This window comes from Thunnus thynnus, chromosome 20 (assembly GCF_963924715.1).
Source record: "Thunnus thynnus chromosome 20, fThuThy2.1, whole genome shotgun sequence".
Taxonomy (NCBI): Eukaryota; Metazoa; Chordata; class Actinopteri; order Scombriformes; family Scombridae; genus Thunnus; species Thunnus thynnus.
Window position 1 is genome coordinate 27954818 of NC_089536.1, and position 16756 is coordinate 27971573.

The 16756-nt window shown below is 38.1% G+C and overlaps 1 protein-coding gene and 1 long non-coding RNA gene across 3 annotated transcripts in view; one reads left to right on the forward strand and one right to left on the reverse strand.

Moving 5' to 3' along the window:
• The window catches only part of rbfox3a (RNA binding fox-1 homolog 3a), a 147874-nt gene extending 131429 nt beyond the window's left edge, over positions 1–16445 (forward strand). For both annotated transcript variants that reach the window (XM_067575749.1, XM_067575750.1), the window contains 2 exons: positions 13438–13516; positions 16083–16445. In XM_067575749.1, the coding sequence (XP_067431850.1) occupies positions 13438–13516; positions 16083–16127 (124 nt within the window). In that variant the 3' untranslated portion in view covers positions 16128–16445. The remainder of the gene's footprint in view (positions 1–13437; positions 13517–16082) is intronic.
• LOC137171844 (uncharacterized) lies at positions 7147–10725 on the reverse strand. The gene is made up of 3 exons (XR_010924819.1): positions 10593–10725; positions 7817–7906; positions 7147–7716 (listed from the first exon to the last, which is right to left on the reverse strand). It is a non-coding gene; the product is annotated as an uncharacterized lncRNA (long non-coding RNA).
• Positions 16446–16756: the final 311 nt, after the last annotated feature.

Genomic DNA, 16756 nt, shown 5'->3' on the forward strand with positions numbered 1-16756 from the left:
ATAGAAGAGGAGCCTGATAGCTGAAGGCTCTGCCTCCCATTCTACTTTTAAAGACTGTAGGGACCACCAGTAAGCCTGCATACTGGGAGCGCAGTGTTCTAGTGGGATAATACGGTATTATGAGCTCTTCAAGATATGATGGTGCCTGACCATTAAGGGCTTTGTAAGTTAGGAGAAGGATTTTAAATTCTATTCTAGATTTTACAGGAAGCCAATGTAGTGAAGCTAAAATGGGAGAAATGTGGTCTCTTTTTCTAGTTTTAGTCAATACACGTGCAGCTGCATTCTGGACCAGCTGGAGAGTCTTTAGAGACTTGTTAGGGCAGCCTGATAATAAGGAATTGCAATAATCCAGCCTAGAAGTAACAAATGCGTGAACTAGTTTTTCTGCATCGTTTAGGGACAGGATGTGCCTGATTTTTGTGATATTACGTAAGTGAAAAAAGGCAGTCCTTGAAATTTGATTTATGTGGGAGTTAAAGGACATATCCTGATCAAAGATAACTCCCAGATTCCTTACGGTGGTGCTGGAGGCCAGGGTAATGCCATCCAGAGCAGCTTTATCATTAGATAATGTGTTTCTAAGGTGTTTAGGGCCAAGCACAATAACTTCAGTTTTATCTGAATTTAGTAGTAGAAAATTGCAGGTCATCCAGGTCTTTATGTCGTTAAGGCATGTTTGGAGTTTGTTTAACTGATTGGGTTCATCTGGCTTCACTGATAAATATAATTGGGTATCGTCTGCGTAACAATGAAAATTTATGGAGTGTTTCCTAATAATATTACCTAAAGGAAGCATATATAAGGTGAATAGAATTGGTCCAAGTACAGAACCTTGTGGAACTCTGTGTCTAACTTTTGCCTTCACGGAGGATTCATCATTCACATGTACAAACTGAAATCGGTCTGATAAATAGGACTTAAACCAGGTTAATGCAGTTCCTTTAATGCCAATTAAATGTTCCAGTCTCTGCAAAAGGATTTGATGGTCAATTGTGTCAAATGCAGCACTAAGATCTAACAGGACAAGTATAGAGACAAATCCTTTGTCTGATGCAGTTAGGAGGTCATTTGTGACTTTCACCAGTGCTGTTTCTGTGCTATGATGCGCTCTAAATCCTGACTGAAAATCCTCAAATAAACTATCGTTATGTAGAAAGTCACATAACTGATTAGAGACTGCTTTCTCAAGGATCTTGGATAGAAATGGAAGGTTAGATATAGGTCTATAATTGGCTAAAACACCTGAATCAAGAGTAGGCTTCTTAAGAAGAGGTTTAATTACAGCTACTTTAAAGGACTGTGGTACATAGCCTGTTACTAAAGACAGATTGATCATATCTAGTAAAGAAGTGCTCACTAAGGGTAAGGCTTCCTTAAGCAGCCTAGTTGGGATGGGATCTAAGAGACAGGTTGATGGTTTAGCTGAACAAATCATTGAAGTTAGTTCAGACAAGTCTACTGGAGAAAAACAGTCCAAATATATGTCAGGATTTACTGCCGTTACCAAGGTTCCTGTGTTTGGGGAGAGAACGGTGCTTGTTGAGGGCAGGAGATGGTTAATTTTGTCTCTAATAGTTAGAATTTTATCATTAAAGAAGCTCATAAAGTCGTTACTACTGAGAGCTATAGGAATACATGGATCAGTAGAGTTATGACTCTTTGTCAGCCTGGCCAAAGTGCTGAAAAGGAACCTAGGGCTGTTTTTATTCTCTTCTATTAATGCTGAGTAATAGGCGGCTCTGGCATTACAGAGGGCCTTCCTATATGTTTTAAGACTATCTTGCCAGACTAAGCGAGAATCTTCTACTTTGGTGGAACGCCAAATCCTTTCCAATTTTCGCGACGTTTGCTTTAATTTGCGGGTTTGGGAGTTATACAATGGAGCTAACCTCTTACGTTTTATTATCTTCTTTTTTAAGGGGGCAATGGAGTCGAGTGTTTGTCTTAGTGAGCCTGCAGCACTATCAATAAGATTATCAATTTGGGAGGGACTAAAGTTAACATAAGAGTCCTCTGTAGTATTGAGACATGGCAGTGAATTCAGTATTGACGGAATTGCTTCCTTAAATTTATCTACAACACTATCAGATAGACATCTAGTGAGGACATTTTTATCTAATGGTGTGTAATCCAGTAATAGGAATTCAAAAGTTATTAAAAAATGATCTGATAAAATAGGATTTTGTGGAAAAATTATTAAATGTTCAATTTCAATCCCATAAGTTAGAACAAGGTCTAGGGTGTGGTTAAGACGGTGAGTGGGATTATTTACACACTGAGAGAAGCCAATTGAGTCTAATAATGAGAGAAATGCAGTGCTGAGACTGTCACTATCAACGTCCACATGAATTTTAAAATCACCTACTATAATTACTTTATCTGTACTAAGGACTAAATACGACAAAAACTCTGAGAATTCAGATAGGAATTCAGAGTACGGGCCAGGAGGACGGTACACTATAACAAATAGAACTGGCTGTAAAGTTTTCCAGGTTGGCTGGGAGAGACTAAGAACAAGGCTTTCGAATGAGTTATAATTAAATTTAGGTCTAGGGTTGATGATTAGGCTTGAGTTGAAAATTGTTTCTGAACAATTTCCAGCACTTCTGTTCTGGAAATTGTTCAGAAACCCCCCATTATTGTCAATATACCTAGGAAAGCCAAACATCCTCTAAATGCCCTAGGTCTCTAGTTTGTGGTTATACCATTTCACAAGGCTGTGATTATCCTAGAGGTCACAATAGGTCATTTTACACAGTGAGGTCAAGTTTTTAAAAAAAATGGTCTCACTACTAACATCATCACACATGAATACAATTGGGCTCATTGAATCCACAAGAGTCTCAGCTTTCCAGTCATGCCCAATTTAGGCAGTTGGGTAAGGCAGTTAAGACTATTTAGAAATATTCAAATACACCATTTTTAGAATAGGCTAAAATAACACATTTATACTGCATGGTTTTAGCCCAAAACTGCATGGGATTAGCATAAAATGGGCATGTCTGTAAAGGTGGGTACCATTGGACCCATTTTCCATCACCCCTTTGAAAATGGCCATGCCAGCTTTTCCCTTGCTAAAATTTAGCCTAAGTTTGAAGTGTTATTTAGCCCCCTTCCTTACAAGCTAGCATGCCGACAGTAATGTCAGCAGAGGGTACAGACGCCTCCATGGGTCTCTGAGGCTTAAAGAATTAAAAATGAAAACAAGAAACAGAGGTACAGCAGGGATCTGCAACATCAGTTGGACTTAGTCTGGCTCTATTTGAGCTACCAGTCTTCACTGAGCCTATTATGGGTGATTCTGGATAACCAGTATCATTAGGCCGGTTATCAACTGGCTCAGTTTACTCTGGGTTTTCCAGTTTGGCCATGACCATGTTCATGTGAGAGAGGTAGAGTTCTTAATTACAAGAAACAAAACCACATAATATATGTGATGAAACAGTGATACCTGCTGGATATTTTTGGTTATTATGTAGGTGTAGAAACGGTGTCCAAATAAAGAAAGTAAGCTATAAATAAGTGTGATAAGTATTACATATGGTGTGATAAGTATTTAAATATGGCTGGCATTTTCATCATGTTCATTACTCTAGAATGAGAATAAAATTCAGTAAATCTATAATTTTCCATAGTGACATTTTGGTGCTGACAGGGAAAGTACTGACAGTCAACAGGCCTGATAAAGAAAAGCCTGTCTTACTGAAATGTTGATTTTGGAATTTACTGAGCTAATTAACAGTGTGCTCAATTAATATGTAGCAATAATTACCATTTATTAGTCTGTTAGTGCACTCTGTAAGAAGTCCTGTTATAAACCCAGAATGGAATGGATTGTGTAAAAAAAACCTTCTTCTGTCTGTTATAATTATATTATATTCATCAAACACTCACCTATAATGATGTCTCTATTGGTCTTTATTATGTGTCACTGTGGCACTTTATTGTAAACTCAGTGCTCTTGACCCTGTTAGGATCCTGTAAGAATGATGACTCAATTTTTCAGTAATCTGTTTGGTCAGTCATCAAGCTGTTAACAGTGTTTTGATCTGATCCTCTGAATCTACTCTAGCAGTTCAACTAAGGTTATCACAGTGATCTATCCTGGTAAACAGTGAGATGGCTTTGGGATTACCAGAAAACCTGAGTTAAGCCTAAAGATAGCTGTCTAAGTGTGTATGAAGGTGCTTGGGGATCTAATCTTAGGGAGATTGTGCATGTCAGATCCGATAAGAAACGGCCACAGCCGGAGCCTGTAGACCTCTGATAATGTAAGATTTATCAGAGGCAAGGAGCAAGTTGCAAGCTCGGGAGAATTATGAACAGAGCAGTGGAGGAGAGCAGAGCGGGTGAGAGGGACATCTCTCCACAAGACTTATTTAATTCCCTTTCTTTTTCTCCTCTCATACATTCCCTCTTTCTTGCTCTCACATTATTCGTTCTCCCTCCATAGCTGATGTGTAATGTATCCCTCTCCACTCTCACCCTTTTTCATCTTTTATACTGAGTCTCTCTCATTCTATTTTTTAAGTTCTCCTGATTTAGGGCAAAGTCCGGTCAGTGAAGTGGGTTTGAGAGGAGATGAGGCAGAGGGTGGTGGGGTGGGTGTGGTGGAGGAGTTTTATTTATTGTGGGATAAGAGATGTCTTATACAGAGTGGGTGGACAGGGAACCAAGAGACACTGGGCACTATCTTACACCCGGCGCAAAACAGCACCAAGCAAGTGTCTTTGCTTGTTCAAGACTGACGCAGGTGTCTTTTTCCCATCCAGCGTCTGAGCGCTCATGAGTATGTTGGTCTTAAAATGAGGTGTGGTCAGGTGCATTGTTGGCACATTGCTATCTTGAGGCAGCGGAAAGCGATTGTGCAGTTGACCAACATTTTTGTTGTTGTTGTTGACCAACATTTTTGTTGGTCAACTGGTCTGAAGTCAATGGCGCAGTTTTTCACTGTTATTTTAAGGGCACATTAGCAAGAAAGTAATATGCGCCTACATAGGTGAGTGCACACTCATGTACACTCTGCTTGTAACACACACACAGACACACAGCAGTACACAAACATGCAAAAAAATTACAAATAAAAGGATTACAATGTGAAAGATTATTTTTATAGGCTACATTAACATATTTTAAAAAATACATCATAATGACAGTAATGACGAATGAAATTGTCTAATTATTTGTCCAAATCATGGCAATACATGTAGGCATTTAAACAGACCCGTCAGGTTGAGGGTGTCTGTCAAGACCCAGCAAATGGATATCAACAATGGATCAGACACGGCTCAACTTTCCTGCTACATCAACACATGAGGAACACATGGGGAAATAAATGAGGTGAAAACAATGATTAACCCTTAGGAGTCTTGGGCTATTTTGGCCGTTTTTGCATACTTTTGAATTTGCCTTTATATATCACTTTAAAAAATGCCAATGTTTGGTATTTTTTTCAGCACAACATCACCTATCTGACCAGACAATTATTTTTTCACTTTGACATACTATATCATCATATTGGACCAAAAAACACACAAAATACATAAAATCCGATCAGGAAAATTGTAGTTTTTTCAACATAAGAAACACAAACATGTTCAACAAAGCATTTTAAAGGTTGCAAATGTAAACACAGGTTGCAAATGTGAACATATAATGGGAAAACCGAGATAAAATCAATCTATATACATCTATTTACAACAAAAAGCAGATGTAACAATAGGCGTTTTTTACTTTTTAGTTATGCCACTCTTCAAAATAGTTGATGTAAACTATTAGACACAGAACGATATTACAGGCCTTGCATTCCCAGAGTGTAGTGAGGTTCCCAAATAGTGCAAATATAATATGTCTCTCTCTCTCCCGCCTCTCTCTCTCTCTCTCCCGCTTCTCTCGCCCGCTTCCCTCTCACGCCCGCATTTCTCCTCCGTAGGTGCTCTTCACAGTTGGCAGTCCTCTATTCCTGAAATGTTGAATCTGTGGAGCACGATCAGCACATTCGAGCATTTTTTTCCATTTCGTCATATGACAAAAAATGACGAAGATATAAAATAAATGCGACGTCTGCCCCGTCTCATCTCGCACGCTTTTACACATGAGTAAACATGATTTTTATATCAACGTATCTCCGTTTTTACTTGGTTTATCAACACCAAACAAAAACTGGCATAGAGTTTCAAGCCAGCACTTTTGACAGAAGTTGACAGCAACACTTAATGTGACTTTGTTTTTATGCTACGTCGTCCTGAAACAGACAACTGAAATCAAACGTCATTTGATCACGCCGGTGTGATCTGCGACTCCAAAGGGTTAAACTAAAGAAGGAAAGAACTCTGGACAGGTCCTAGTTGCTGCCAGCAGCAGGATCAACACCTTGGAGACCTGATCAAGTCCCATGTATGATGATAAATTAATGATTTAAAATGTTGAACAGTATTTAACAAATAACATTTTTGAGATTACAGTGATCAGGCTTCTTGTTGATCCTCTCTAGGGCAGTGGAGATGGGAAAGAATTCATTAGAAAATGAAGGATGTTTGCAACATTTGAGGCCTGCTGTATGATCCATGATACATTTAATAATGTGTGATCTGCCTGTTAAATTTGTTTCCAAAAATGCGATTCATGCTCCATTAGGAAGGCTTTGAAATTGCAGTAATTCTCTTGACAACATATATGGGTCTGGTGAAGCCCAGATAGGGTTAAGGAAGTCTGAATTTGGGCTCTTTCGCCGCATTTCCCTTCCAGTAAGTTAAATTCTGCCAGCCGTAGCCTTCTACCAGAACAACTTATTGTAATAAATCTTGAAGAATCAGGGTAAGATTGCCAGTATTAGTAGGTCACTTCACAACATACCTGACATTATCAATAAACACATCATTCACCTAAATGACTAATCCTTTAAGTATGCAGTATGCACACTTAGTGACGCTGCATTCAGGATAATGCAAAATAAAGCAGAGTTTTGGAAACATTAAGTCTTGCATCCAATCAAAGGTTGCAAATTATATTCACTGTTTAAAGTTCCTCAAATTTCATAAACCAATATCAGCACATTCTCTTTGTCACTATCTATAGAATGGTGAAGTAAGAAAATACTAAAGTAATGACTGTTATAAGCCACTGAAGTGCTTAGCCCATTAGCAGGAAGAAGTGGATGAAAATTTCAACAACAAAAAAATATATATATTTTTTAATGTATTTATTTTGAAAAAGACAGAGGTCATATGACAAAAAACAAGGTGATGAAGCATTAATACAGCTGTACATCAACTGTACAAAGATTAGCCATCTCTTATAATCATCCACTACATTAAAAGACAATGTTTGATTTCAATTGAATTCATTTTCAGTTTTTGTTGACATTGTCAGAATGGTGATAATTCTACTTATTTACATGAGGTTGTAGTGGGTGATGGTCGTGTGCTGGAGTGCATTATATTGAAAAGACCTAATATTTTGTCTACCCCCTCAAGGTGGACAAAATATGTATAGGCTTTGTAGCAATATTATGGCAGAGCTGTTGTATAGGATTGCATTAGATTGCACAGGTGTTCCTAATAATGTGTTTCACTGTGAAAGCCAATCTTGGTAGGTACAGTTGGGGACAGCAGACATGAAACCCCAGAAAAAACATTCAAGGTGAGCAACACTCCATCCACAGCTGTCCTCCCTGGTGTCTCACCAGCTCCCTACTCTGGTCCTCTGGAAACTCTATAATAAAAGAAAATGTTTTGTTAAGTTAAACAGATGTCTTAAGTGTCTTAAGTAAATTAAGTGTGACTCTGTTTACTTAAACTTTTACTACACATACCTCCATGTCCCTGAGTGCTGGTACATCTTGCCAGCCTGTGACAGGTGAACAAAGTGAAGGAAGCCAGTGTGGTGATACAAGTGAGTAGACCTGAAAAACATGAAGGCAAAATTCCCTGAAAAAGTCCCAACATATTGTCTGTCTACTCCAGTAGAGCCACACATGTAATGCTAAGTTGTGCACCAGCAAAGATTTAATAAGGTAACTGTAATATGACTGAATACAACTGTTCAACAAAGACTATTTTCACCGTTACACATATTTGTTAGTTATTTGTAATTTATCTGTACTTCAGCACATTGGATTTGAAATGAAATCATGACTATGAGGTTAATCTTTCCTCTTTACCTTGATGGTGATGAACAGTGTAGGAATTGTAGTTTTAGTTTTTACTCGTAACTAAAGTCCTCCAATTCTAGCAGACCAAAGATCATTAAAACAAACTTTATCATGATATCTAACATTTGGTGTCAAACTGTTTTAGTCACAGTGTGTCTGAAGTCTGTGATCCCAGAGGACACTTATATTTCCCCTGGTGATTCTATGTCGGACCTGAACTATAAACTGGACTTTAGCCTTTGGTCTGATTTTCCGCAAATGACACACCTCCTCAGCTGGACTGAGGTCAAGTGAATGACAGTGCCAGTGGAGAACATCCCACTGCTGTGTCATGAAAACTCCCCAGCTGCATTTGCTGTATATTTAGTATTGTCCTACAGTTGGCAGACTACCTAAAAAAAGGGGGCTGCAGTTGCTTCACCGTACACCCAATATGGATGTAAACACAAAAAAACTACTTAAAACCAAGTCGGCACTTTCATTTCAGTCATTGTTTCATTTCAAATCAAATATACTGGAGTCAAAACAACCTAAATGTGTCACTGTCTGAATGAAGGACTCTACTCTGCTCTCTACTTACCCGCTGCTAGTTTCCCCCTGGCTGTTTCCAGGTTATCTGGTGCAGTCATAGGGTGAGTTTATGCATCGGCATACCAATGGACTCTGAAGCTAAAAGTTAGCTACAGTGGTGGGCAGGTAAACAATTGTGTATGGTTGGAGAAGTTAATACAATAAAGTCATGCACACAACAAGACCACAAACATAAAGTTGGACTCACCTGTACGTAATGTTAATGTGCAGTGGCTCAGTGCATCTCTGTAACACATGCTGCGTTTTGTTTGAAAATCCCCAGGCTGGTTGCACGGCCTCCGCTTCTTTTTTTACATAGTTTTATCTCCAAAGTGTGTAAAAGAAGTTATGAATAATGTTCATTATTTAGGCTATTTGTTTACTTATTTAGTGTAGCTCTCCTTAAATTGAACTGTAGCTAACATACCTAAAACGTACAACTTTTACTTTGAAGGTGAGCTGTCTCTGTTTCCAGCCCTCGACTTCCTGTTGCAATTTTCTTGTACAAGTTGGATAATGGAACAAGCGGACAAGGCGAATTATACTGCACTTCTTAAGACAATGAAATCAGGAAATACCTCGAAATATGGGGTTTCTCATTATACAATGCAAATTAATTATACTTCACGTATGGACCCTATATTTAATGCACGTTTAATTTTCCAAACACAACCTGTCTTGTAGCTCTAGTGAATTCCATTTGTGCTACCCAGAGGGGTGCTGTTTCACACATCTGAGGAAACTTAAAGAAAAATGGGAAATAGCACAGAATAAAATATCTCCTTATTGTCCACCAGGGTGGAAAATTTTCTTCAGCTCACCAAAACATGAAGATGTGACAATACAATAATTTTCTATAATAGACACTGCATTTAAGGGGGACCACATGGGGGGTCAGGGCTTGTTGCTACTGGGGCACTCACCCCTGTAGTGATGATGATCATTAATTATCATCATATTACTTTTTTTTACTCTCCATATCCACCCCCACTACCATCCTTTCTTTAGGTCTCCCTCTTAAACACAGTCTAACACAAAGTAATGTGCCCATGGAACCTATTATCTTTGTCGTCCAGACCTATGTTAGCTTCTTTTAACTTTTAGAAGAAATTCAACAAACAAGGCACTTAAAGGGCAATCTAAATGAAGCGGTTTGGTAGCTCCAGAGCAAGGGGGATGGAGGGGAAGAATGGGAAAAGAGAGGGGCGTTGTGGGAAGGGATTAGTTCCAAGCCAGTGCTGGTGAAAAGACTGTAAATAAGTCTCAGGAGACAGACAGAGAAAAATACAGAGGGAGATGGCAACTAGGGGGAACCTAGAGGAGCGAGATGGAGGTGAAGAAGAGATTATAGAATGGGACACTATCAGAGAATAGTACTAGCTCTCTCCAAAACTCTGTCCTTGTTTCTTCTGCTGTCCAACTCTGTGTCCTCTTTTTCAACCTCCTTTCTTCTAAATATTTTCCTTATTTTCAGACATACATATATATATATATATATATATATATATATATATATATATCACATATATGTCACAATGTTGGATGTCCATGTTAAAAGTGGCCGATGTGTCAAATAATGAGGTAAACATATGCAGAAGTAATCCCTGTGCGCAAAAAGCACCGGCTTTAGACTGCTCTGAACACTTGTTTTCCAACAGCTTTTTCTAATTTCAGTCTGAGCTGACATCGGCTCATGACGTATTTCTACATATGGTCATCTACTCCACGCATAGCATGCAAGTTCACTACTCCACTCCACTAACATTATGGCATTTTTCCATTGTTTTGGGGGTAGTCACACAGAGCCATGATTCCATTACACAGCACAGCAAAGTAAATAAATAAATTAAGTAAATAAATATTTTACCTGTTGGAGGTGTGCTGGTTGTCTGCAGCTCTTTATCAGACATCATCATCACTGTGGCTGTTTCTGCTTGTAAGATTCCTCCCTTCATTATTTCTAACTGATCCACGCAACAAACAGCTCCAAATATGTTGTTGTTTTGACCAGTTTTTAGCAGTGCTGACAAAGCTCTGCTAATTCAGTGAAGAACACATAGACAATAAAAGTCTCCTGTTATTTAGTCATTGAAAAGATTTTAAATTGAAGCAGTAAAGCAGGAAATGTTGGATATGCATCAGCAGTAACTTTACACAACTCAGATACATAAAGTTGACCAATCAGAACAGAGTGGGCTCATTGGGAGGGGGCCTTAAAGAGACAGGAGCTCAAATGGACTGTAAAGAGACACAATGTATACTGAGGAGCTGCATAAAGGGTAGATAAATAAGGAGTTTTTGAACAGTGAATCATGCAAAACTATTCTAGTGGAGTCCAAAAATAAAAATTTAGAGCTGGAAATGAGCAGAATAGGTACTCTTTGATGTTCTTATTTTTCTCTCCCTACAGTCATCTACTCTTACCACTCTGCCTTTTTCTTTTCTTATCTTTCTCTCTATTTTCCCTCACTGGCTGACATTACTTTTATTGCAATCCTTTAAATACTCATCTTCTTTTTCTCATAAATTGAAACAGGTAAAACAAATCATTGCAATCACATACTCTCACCTTTACAACATACATTTATAGGGGGACATCGATTGCATTGTCATCCTATAGGCCAATTTTTAGTATGAGTGAGAGGGGAAAATGATTCTAGATCTCTCCTTCTGACCACAGTTAGAATCGATGGCCCAATGCCTTATATGTCCGTGTATACTCATTGTAGTTGGCACTCTCTATCCATTATCAACCTATTCAATCAAAGCTAACATCCACAAGGTTCATGTCTGGTTTGAGTTGGGAAGTTGGAAAATAATTAACAGTATTTCCCAACTGATTAAATTCCCCTTTGATTTGTATTGGTTCAAAGAATCCATATAATTTTATGTTTAGGGAACAAGTCAAAAGGTCACTGAGTGTGAATATACTGATCTACTACCTCATAAACAAAAACCTCCTTCAGAGATGCAGAGCCGCCCTGACCTACCAGGAGCCTCCAGCAGGTGGTAAATAACATACAGTATATTTGCGGGAAAATAAAATCAAAATTTAAAATAACAATGAGCTTGTTCATAGCATTAAAACCACTTGTTTGGGATATAATCATTCCACCCAAAATTGGAACTGTATTAGAACATATAATTGGTTATGGATACATGATCCTTGAAAGCAGGCTGGATTACCAACTGGGCAAAGTGGACATATGCCCCAGGTTCACTGTGTGGCAATCATTTATTGATAATTTTATTAAGCACAAATATGGTAATATGTACCACCAAAGCAAAATATAAGCTGAAATGATAAGGGCCTTAATGCAGCTCTATTTATTTTTCAAGCTTGAGGCCATCTTGTAGAGGATGAAGAGGTCAAAACTCCAGGAACACTTGTAGTTTAAAGAACAAGTTTATTGTGAGACCATGTCTTGGCTTGTGGCCTTCATCATGGTCATCTTGTAGTGGCTCCTAGTGTCGAAGTCTGTATTTATAACCATTATTATTTCAGTAGTTGTTAAATTATGTCCCTTTGCTTGTTAAAGCATATCCCTTTATAAATATATGTTTAATTAAACTAACTGACACACACAAACCTGGGACAGGTAGTATTACATTATAGGAATACTTGATTTTCTAGGGCCTCGGGCAAAATATTAAAATCCTGCCATGTGTAGTCTGCTGTGTGCTGCTGTGTGTACCTGAAGGGTACTTACAGTTATCAAGATACACACACAATTCAAAGATAGGGGGAGAAGTAGGGGGTCAATAGCAGTCATCAGCTCAAATTTTCCCCTGGATCCCCTAGAGAGTTGACCCAGCTTTGCCTTTATGTTGTAGCCAAACAATACAAGAGATGAGTAGTGTATCAAATCATTGCTTAATTTGTATGTAGTCAAGGCACATTCACAGAGTTTCTAACTCATATCCTAATTTGAGGTGGGAATTATTTAAATCCTTATCCAATTGTGGTGCAATTGTGCTTCTATTGGGCCCTGAAGCGATACTGTCAGACTTGATAAATGCATGCCCTGATCTTTGAAATATATCCATAGACATGTGTTTAGCTACATGCTATATACATACAGTACTGTGCAAAAGTTTTAGGCACCAAAATTAAAGTAAGGATGCTTTCAAAAATAATGCTATGTATAGTTTTAATCACTTCGGCTTCAAACAAAGTTCAGTAAAGAGAAAATAACTAAATCAAATCAGTATTTGGTGTGATCACACTTTGCCTTTAAAAATGGCACCAGTTCTCCTCAGTACGCTTGTGCACAATATTTCAAGGTTCTTGGCAGGTCTGTTGTTCAACCATCTTGAAGAACAAGTTTCTGTTCTTCTGTGGATTTAGGTGACTCAGTTGCTTCTATCTCCATGTTATCCCAGACAGACTCGATGATATTGAGATCATGCCTCTGTGGGGGGGGGGGGCATATCATCTGTTGCAAGACTCCTTGCTCTTCTTGTCGCTGCAAATAGTTCCTTATGACTCTGGCTGTATATTTGGGGTCGATGTCATGCTGAAGAATAAATTCGGAAGTGATCAGACACCTCTCTGATGGCATTTCATGATGGATAAGAATTTAAACATCTAAAGTGCCTAAAACTTTTGCACAGTACTGTATGTCTGTTGAACATCTTGGTGAAGCTACTGTAGGTTTTAATGTTTTCTGCTATATCATCATAGTAAACATTGTCTGTCTTCTCTTCTATAGTTATGGCAGAGTCTATGCAACAGCAGACCCATATCACCATACAATTGGTCCTGCAGCCACATACAGTGTGGGCACTATGGTGAGTCTATTCCCTGTTTCTTAGCTGCTGACTGTTTGAATATTGTGCCACTGTATGAGGTATCAATATGAACTATGTCTGGTGCAGCATCCTCATACTATTGTCTTTGATAACATATGACACAGCATCTGGACACATGGGTGTTTAACTTTACTGGAGACACAAGAAAAGATCTACTGAACTATTCATACAAACTACTTAACTAACTGAACTATTTAACATAAATGAATAACTCAAATCAATCATTTGTTAATTGTTTTATTAATAGTCAAGGAAGATCTTTAACAAAAGAGCCTATTTTACTCTTCAACTTCTTGTTCCTATGAATCATCTTTCCCTCTGAGAGACCCATTTTCATGTTTGATATGAATCTTTGCCTCTTCAGTAAATGAAAAAGGGACTTTGCGTTATTCTCAAACTCTCCATTCAGTTTCATTGACCTGAAGCTTTTTGCTTGAAATGCAACTGAGACTGAGAATTCTTCCCCACAGGAAACAGTCTCTTCACATTTTTCAAGAGGAGACAGTCAAATGGTTAATGTTTGTTTTTAGCTAGCTTTGCAGCTAACATCAAAGATGAAAATAATCTTTCTAAAGAAAGAAACAGAGCACCCCAGATGATGGGGAAAACAGAAAGTACAATTTGTTTTCTTTCATGGGTGTGGGTAGAGATTTTGTCCAAAGATTAAGGACCATCTAGTACATGCTTCGATGTGCCATGGCATATTAAAGTTGAAAGAGAAAAAGATAGACCACAAAAGTAGGAAAGAACAAGGAAAGGAAGATTTAAAGTTCCAAACCGAAGCTGTTGCTAAATGCAGCATCTTGAACTCCAGGAAGATGAGGATTGATGCTGAGTGCTGACATGCTTGTGGTGATGGAAATCGAAAGCCCCACCACCTCCCCTATTTGTCCCCCAAACACCCCTCTTCCTCCCCTAGTGCAGCTGCTAGCTAAAAGCCTTCATTAATTACAACCATTATTTCCTCTTCATTTACTTAATTAAAACAGTGGCCTGTGTTTTCCTCTCTATTACTTTACACTTTCTTCTCTTTTTTATTCAAATTACTCCTCCCTTTTTCCCCATCCTCACACATGTAATCCAAACCCATCTCTACAAATTTGTATTACTGATTCTCAGTTAAACTTTATCATGCATCACATACTGAACTGTAACCTCAAGCAAAACAAAACTTTTCAGATCTAGGTAATAATGATGAGATTGATAAAGGTAGAATTATGGGTGAATAAGTGGCTAATTTTACCCACAACTTTTCTAAATGAGAAAAACTTCATTGTGCCTTGTGTGATTCTTGTCCTAAGTTCTATTTTCTACACAAAGAGAAAAGATGGGATCAAATTGATTAGTAATTCTATCGGGTCCTGCCAGTCTAGCTCAAACTCATATATGTGGAGGTCTGGGTTACCAAGCATAAAAGTAGAGCCAGGTTCAACTTTTTTCAGATGACCCTATGTGTTTTTTTTAATGGAGTCCTCAACATTGCTGCCACTACTGTGTCAACACAGGGGCTGTATATTTTCTTACAATGCTAATGTCTGTCAGTGCTAAGTCTTTTAGTTGAATGCTCATAACAATAATTTCTCATTTTGACCATAGTTTAAAATAAGAATTGTTAAAAGGTTGATATTGACAGTAAAAAAATATATATATATTGTCATTGCAAGTAATTGGAGGTTTGCGGAATTTTCCAATATTGATGCTCTTGCCTGGCAAATAATCTGATCACAGCCTCAGTACCTGGAACCTGGAGAGTGATACAGATCCAGCTTTTCTTCAGTCCCTATTCAACTGAGCAGGAGGCAGACACCTAGAATTGGGAAACCATCTTGTTTATTTCTGAAATTATTGTAATTCTTATTGCCCATCTGGTTGATCTACTGCATATACAGTAAAGGCCAAGCTGTAATGGTTCCAATTTTTTAGTGTTAAAATCAATAGTGTATTCTTATTATTTGATTGTGGGTTCACTGGAGAGCTTCCGGGTGACAAATATTTGGCGTTCTAAATGCCAAATAATAGTTTTGGAGTTGCAGATATGCCTTGCAAAGAATCATTGTTCCAAATAAGAGATATTAAAGCTTAAAGAGATGTATGTTTTTCAGATTTTTTTGCTTGAGATGTCTCCAAAACTGTGACACCAAAATAACTGTGATGGTTGTGCCTTGCTGGCTTCCTCCTTTTTGCCCAAACTGAGAGATCTTGGCTATCGCAATTAGTGAGAGCAAGGGTTAGCTGGAGCTGTTAGGGATTCAATGTCATGTTCAGGGACATGTCATGAAATAGCAGATCAACATAGGAGATTTTTAAAATGTTTTTTTAAATATAATCTATGATACATTGCTTAATTCTAACAAGGGTCAAAAAGAAAGACAATCTTCCCTAACTAGCTTATGCATAAAATTCCTCTCAATAAAACAAGAGACAAGTTGAAAAAGGGAGGAACGTTTCTTTGGACAAAAGAGAGAAGTTAATTTTAATATTAATATTATAAACTAAGGTTCTACATTGAATACTGATTTGAGCTTTTTCATCTTTGATGTTGCAGGCTAGCCTTTACAGAGGAGGGTGCAGTCGCTTCACTCCCTACTAGAAAAGAGGGAGACACGCCCCCTTTCCTTCCCCAGCAAAACAAACAAACAAAAAAACAACAACAACAAATGAAATCACTAAATAACCATCTCCACCCTCTTCATGGAAAACTAAAAACAAAATGCTTCCAGGTGACAAATGCGACTCTGAAATGCAAGTTGCTTCCCCATTTACAGAGTGTATACATGGTCATTTATTGATGTAATGTATTATTTTGAAAAAGAACATTTTGTTACTCTGTATTGACTTGAATGTATTTGCATTGAAATGTCTGTAGTGGAAAAAGTCGTCAATGTGGGGAAACACTTCGAACATGAAACTTTTAGTCCCCTCATTCTTTTTCTTGTTGGTCTGTAACTCAGCTCCCTTGGAGTGGCGTTCTGTGCTAGTTTTAATTCCACATAATTTTACTACCTTTATTGTTTCAATTAGTCTTAGTGCAATTTCAGTTTGAGCAACAAATTTCAGATTGGATTTATTGAGTAAATGATACAGCCATTGCACCCCAAGAAAACTGGTTCCATTCTAAGTGAGCCAATGACTAGAGCTGAGTTTCAGAGTGACTTAATGATGGGACTCAGAACTGTTCAGCCCAAAAGATGTAACTGCAGCAAAATGCCTACCAGGAAG